At 35.3% G+C, this 6,796-nt stretch overlaps 1 protein-coding gene across 1 annotated transcript; it reads left to right on the top strand.

The window, feature by feature from the left end:
• Positions 1-867: 867 nt before the first annotated feature.
• On the top strand, positions 868-1,329 carry BT62DRAFT_896719 (uncharacterized protein; the record flags this gene model as incomplete). The annotated part of the gene is given in 3 exon segments (XM_043183274.1): positions 868-1,044; positions 1,093-1,138; positions 1,157-1,329. Coding segments are annotated over 3 exon segments (396 nt in total), but the record flags the coding sequence as incomplete, so codon positions are not given.
• Between the last annotated feature and the right edge of the window lie 5,467 nt (positions 1,330-6,796).

The following is a 6,796-nucleotide window of genomic DNA, read 5'->3' as shown; positions in this document are numbered from 1 at the left end:
AAAAAAGTGACCTCCAACTAAATTTCCAGCAAATATGAGCCAGTGAATCAAATTAGGTTTGGGCAGCTTATATAAGACAGCTTACAATGTGGCTTAGAAGTAGAACAACTAATGTAGATATTTTTACACTAAAGAGACTTGTGTTAGATAGTGAAAAAACCTAAAACAAAGAGAAATATTATTTTATGATAATGAACAACAGATTATAAAGAACAGTAAGTACAACATTATTTTAAATTTCTTAAATATGATAATTTTATACAGTTGTATGATGACATTGACATATAGTGTTAATTCTGACCATCCTTGTCCTGTATGCTTAGTTTGAAAGAAAGAGTTACAGAATCTTTTAAATATATATTCTCTTTAAACAACTGAAGAAATGCAAGATATTTATAATCATGTAGAGGAAGAGGGAGAGAATATTTTGTTATTATACAGTCTGTGATATGTTGAAGTAAGTATTCTCTGTTTGAGACTTTTCTGTATTTTGAATTATTCTAGAATGTATTTTAGAATGTTGCTCAAAGTGATCCATATTAAGCTGTTTTCTGAGATTGGCTACATGCATATTACCTTGGTGTCTTCATGCATCTTCTTATATGTCTATTAGAGCATGTAGAGAAAATATTAGGAGTTAGTGGACATGCAGTTAAAGTCATTATAGATAAATTGTATATTGATTTATATTTTAAAAGAATAAACTTAATGAATTTATAATATTAACAACTTTCTAAGATAGTAAAATTTTAAGCATTTTTCAAATGTCACTATATTTGAATTTGGAGATGCTGTTAAATATAAGCATATGTCAAAGGCAAGTTTCAGTCTAATATTCTATTATAATATTTAACTTTCAAGCAGCAACTTCTCTTTGCTATTTATTCTGTGCTATCAAAAGCAGCTAATCCTGATACATATCTGCTTCTCAAAGTTATTCAAAGTTACTTTGAGTTAGATATATATGCATTAATAAATATTCATATAAAAAAAAGTATTAAAGAAGAAAGACAAAAATTAGAAGTTTTGAATGTCAGATTGAAAGTAAGATGACAAATCTAGTATATTTATATTATACTAATATTAAAGCAGACTTATTCACAAGCAACAGATCATAAAGGTTTTAAAACTTCAATAAGTTGAAAACTATCAAAAGTGCATGCACAGCAATATCTGTTTGATGATATTATTGCTAAAGGTGTTACAAAGAATTATAATACCAAAGTCAATGAAAGTAGGCATGACCCACTAAAAGAAGCATATCAGACTCAGACAAATTTTAAAAATATTACTGAACAGATACAGTTTTTAATAAAATTAATAAAATAATATTCTGAAATTATCATCAAGATTCTTATCACTAATCATTAGTATAAAATTGCTATGCAGTTATAACAAAAGATTGATTGTCAGAAAAAATATCAACAGCAAAATATTACTGATCTATCTGAAGATAAATATTATACTCTTTAAGATCAAGAAATTAAATCTCTTGACTGTAAAGCCATGCTTTATAGTCTCCAGACTAGTTCAAAGGATCCACATACTGTAGACAAGCTTGAAAAGGCCTTTCATTCAGATCCAGCTTATAAATGCTTTCAAATTCAACTTAGAAGATTTATGACTGGATTTTTAAATAGGATAGATGAAAGTGCTGTAGCTTAAGGAAAATTTATTCAGTATCAGACTAGTGATACAGTATATGCTTCCTTTTATTTTTTTTAAAAACTAAATGTCTATTAACAAATAAGTATAGATTTAAATTTACCAGACTTTGACTGTTACTTATCAGTCACTAGTTAATCTTAAAGAGTCTATTGATCTATTATGCTGTAGTCTAAATTTTTACAATTATCTATGTTATGATAGAGTATGAATTAGACAGCTGATTCAACTATTTGAATGTGAATATTCTGAACAGCAATACTCATTGGCATTAGTTCATTCTTTTGATATTACAGTTACTGATAGTAGACAACACTGAAAATTGCAAAGAGATAAAGATAAAGAATTTTATCATCTTTGTGCACATCTTTGAATCTATTCACAATTTGTTTCTATCTACTCTATCATCTGTGGAGTTCTATTAGTTAAAGACAACAACTTAGATCTGAGCAATAGTCAGGATCACTTTGTTGTAGACACTATTGATGTGGATATCTTTCTCAGAATGAAAAAATTAGCAGGTTTTTTTAAATATCACAACTTTGCTTCACTGAAAAAGGATTAATTATTTGTACTATATTCTTATATAATAAAGTTTATAGCATCTACAAGTACTCACCATTATACTTATAGATTTCATACTTAAATAATACTCTTTTTTAACTACATATAATAGCAAGATGATATTTATATATAATATATATTGTATATACAAATAAAATAAATATATATAATTTATGAATTCAAATCAACTCCTCAATATCTATATAAACACCCAAGTGACTAGTTGACATGTGAGTATGAGCTTCCAAGACATAGTTCTCTGATGTGTAGTATGACAATTGACATAGCAGCACAGGTGTATAGCCAAAATACAAGTAAAAAGAATCTGCACAGTATGCAGCAATTGCTTTCTTCAGCTCTAAAAACTCATCTTCAGTCCAACTTATAGACTGAAATTTGTCAAGCAGAGCTGGATGTACACTGTTTCATATCCATATCACTTCATAGTAAAAATATATTATGCACACTCCAACTACAGATGATATGCAACACTAATTGGCACATCTAACATCAATCTGACTAGGCAAATGGTGATCATCAGGAAAACACCAGCTAACATCTTGAGTACATAAAAAAAGAGTTGCTTGATGATGCAATATTCTAAACTTGAAATGAAAATTCACTTCACCAAGCTCTCAGCATATTTCCTGCCATTCCTTCAATATGAGTGACTCATATGTCTTCTCTCACCAAAATACTACATGTATGTCATTATCTGGGCTGGCTGGCTGGCTATCTATTTCACCAGCTGAATAAAGAAAATCCAATGCAAATACTGTTTACCATTTCTAATAATACAGATTGGCTGAAACATACTCAATTACAGTCAGACAGATATATAGTGGTGTTCACAAGTGAAGCCATGACACTAGATATGACTTTATCTTATTCTTTGTATTTGAGGTTGTGATAATATCCAGATGAAAGAATAGATATTGATTTTCATATGAAATCACTGTAGAAAGGAAAGACATAGGTTGTATCAAAGAATGACAGTAAGATGAATCAGCAATGATAGCAAGAAGTCTAAGACACTATGGTTCAACCAATAGAGGCAAGAATGAGTGCTTTGCATCAATTAGTTGGTGTGATATTCCTTTTCTTTTGATCTATGAAGAAAACCAAACTATCAATTTGATAGATCAAATTATTATAATTTTTCTATTTTCTCATTTGATTAACTCTTATTTATGCTTAGTCAGAGTATCTATATCAATGCTTAGGACTGTGGGACTGGCTTAGTTATTATAACAAGCTGAGTCTGTTATTATTTTTTGATGTGACAATGACACTTGATAATGCATAATAGCTCTTTTGTAGACAGTAATGACAGTCAAAGACAATGAGCACAATGACTTAGACAGACACAATAAGTAGTAGTATATTTATCTTGATGGATGAGTAGTATATAAGTAGGATAGCTCTTGCTGTATAACTCCAGCTTTAAGCTAAAGTTTATTTATATCACTTCACTCTCAAGCTTTCTTGCAAAGGCCTTAAAGTATGTTGGTCAACAAGACACAACAAGTGGACTCTAGCATGACTGTATAAATATGATACAGTGCTAGTTTATCATATGCTCTGATCATATGCAACTTGAGTCTAACAATTAGCTTGAAGCTTCTGCTTCTCTTTCCTTACACACAATAAGCACAAAGAAAACTGAATGCCACCAGCATTCACTACAACCCCTAATCTCACCAATGACTTTTTTAAGCTTTTAGCTTCTATCATCAGAACACTTCTAGGCTTATTGGCAATTATACAGCTTTGTTGAAGATGATAATCAGTAGCAGCATGGGTAGTCAGGCACTACCAGGCTTTTCAACAGGTACAACAAATTTTGTGCAATATCACACCTGACCTCCCCTTCTATGACATCTCTCTCTCTATCCAAGTCTCCTTCCAGCCTCTGCTTGGACCCATACTCCAAACTAAGTCTAAGAGAATGAATTCAAAGAGCACTTAAGAAGAAGAAGAAGAAGAAGAAGGATACTGATATCCCTCTAGATCAGTCAGACCTGAAAGCAAAAACTAGAACAGTTGACTCACAGACTTCAGAAACCCATAGGTCCCACTGGGGTTCCCTCTTGTCCTGGACCATGAGGACAAGGATTTCCCTGACAACTTCTTTGATGATAAGCTGTCTCCTGATTCTTTCACTGCCCCAAGAGAGCCTGGGATTAAAGACCATGCTCAGAACTCTCTTGATGCCTCTTAGGTGGCTTCAAGACCATAAAGTGTTTCAATAAACTCAGATCATGACTCTCTCTATACTACACCAGCTAGAAGTCCTGCCTCATTGGTCCACACCAACTATAGTAGTTATGAAGCTACTGATCTCTGGTCAAACAATGAAGAGCTGCATGAGCCATAGAGAGAAACACTTACAGCTGGAATCAATGAAAGCAGAAGGCTTCATGCCTATCTCAACCATGGAGGAGGCCCTCAGAATAATTATACAACTAGACAGACAGATAACAACTCTACTACCACTGTATCAGAAGCAGCCAACCAAGCTTTTGCTTAGTACAAAGAAGAACAATATAATGAACAGTAGTGATGAGAGCAACACTGCCAAGAGGCTACTATCTGGAGATCCAGCTCCCCAGTATGGTACAGCCAAGGAACCTTGGGATCTCCATTCAGAGAGTCCAGCACTCTGGCCAGAAGTGAAACTGATCTTTGGGCAGAATCAGCTGAGGCTGTCACCACCAATAAGATCATCTAATACACCATGTATCCCTCTCATCTCTGAACTGACAGCATTGCTGACACTGATACAATTTTCTCCTATGCCAAATCCATACTTAATGCCTACAGGCTTTGAGTCCCCAGAAATGCTCATGTGTTTGATCACAGTCTCTGATGATTCCTGGAGGGAAGAGTTGCAGCACTCTTTCTTAATGTTATGATTTTTACTCATTTTTCTTTTTCTTTTACATGATTAAACCTCTATCTATCCTTAGTGCCAACCTCAGTGCTTAGGACCATGGGACCAGTTTAGTCATCACAATAAGCTGGATTGGTCATTGTCTTTTGATGCACAATAGCATCTGACAATGCATAACTGAGCTTTTATAGACAGTAGCAACATCCAAAGACAATAGGCACAAAAGACTCAACAATGCATAATAAGTAGGAGTATATTTAGTATGACACTGTACAGTATATAAGTAGGCTTTCTCTTGCTAGTTAAGCTCCAGCTTTGAGCTAAAGTTTATTATCACACCATTCCACTCTTGAGCCAATCCTAAGGCCTTGATGCATATTGATCAATAGTCACATCAAGTGAACTCTGATGGAACACTCAAACACAAAGTGATGTCAGTTTATCATGTGTCTATGATCATGTGCAGCTTAGGTCTAACAATTAACTTGAAGCTTCTACTTCTCCTTTCTCATGCACTATAGTGTGGAGGAAACTGAATGCCATCTATCAACCCTAAATCCCCAAACTTTGATCATGAGTTCTTTGAACTCCTCATCTCCATTATCAGAATATTGTTAGGATTATTGGTGATCATTCAGCTGTGCTGAGGATGTCAATCAATTACTGCTGAGCAGTTAGACACTATCAGGAATTTCAGAATATCTGATGAATCCTATGAAACATAACTTCCAACCTACCTCTTCATGACATTCCCCATACTCTCTGACCCTCCTTCCAGCCTGAGGCAGGAACCATATCTAAAGCCAGATCTAGCAGCTCACATCAGAAAAATATTTAAGAAGAGATGGAGCACAGATATCCCCCTCAACCCTAACAATCAGACAGCCAAGACAGCAACCATTGTCTTGCAGATTTCTAAAACCCATGAATCCTGCCCCTCATCCCAAATCATGAGAATGAGGACCTTCCCAAGGGTTTCTTTAATGAGTCCTCATCCTCTGATCCTTCCACTGCCCCAAGAGAGGCTGGAATTAGAGACCATGCTAAGGACTCCCTTGATGCTCTTAAGCTGGCTCTAAGACCTCAAAGTATTTTGCCACACTCAGAAAGCTCCCTTTATGTCACACCAATGGGAAGTCCACCCTATTCATCCAACAGCAGAAGCCACAGGATGGGTGACACCCTGTCAGACAGAGAGGACATCTGATGATGAGGAGAGGCAGCCCAGGATAGAATCATCCAAAGGATATTCTCAGACTAGAACCTCTGGGTCTCATTTAACTATGATGCAGCAGTTCAGCAGCAGCAAGAAGAATAAGCTTGGACTGACCCTGAGCAAGCCTAAGAAGAGCTTGCTGAGTATGCTAGAGCAGAGGCCCAGTGAGAGTATAAAAAAGAATAGGAGGACAGAAGATCCTGACAGCAGAAGTGTGAGTGAGAAGCCACCTGCCTAGGTTCTGCCTTCTTCAACAGATACAGACTTCAAACAGAGTCCATTTGCTCTCTCTTCCAAGAGTCCAGCATCTTGACCAACCCATGGACAGGACTCTACAGTCCCATCACCCCTAGTGAAGCTACAAGGAGAGGAAATTATTCCTCTCCTCTCTGCAATGTCAGCTCTGACACCATCTCTTCAGATGCTAAGTCTGTACTCAACACCTACAAGCTTTGAGT

The sequence above is a fragment of the Guyanagaster necrorhizus genome, assembly GCF_019112545.1.
Source record: "Guyanagaster necrorhizus MCA 3950 unplaced genomic scaffold BT62scaffold_14, whole genome shotgun sequence".
NCBI lineage: Eukaryota > Fungi > Basidiomycota > Agaricomycetes > Agaricales > Physalacriaceae > Guyanagaster > Guyanagaster necrorhizus.
This window is presented reverse-complemented; position numbering and strand designations above follow the sequence as displayed.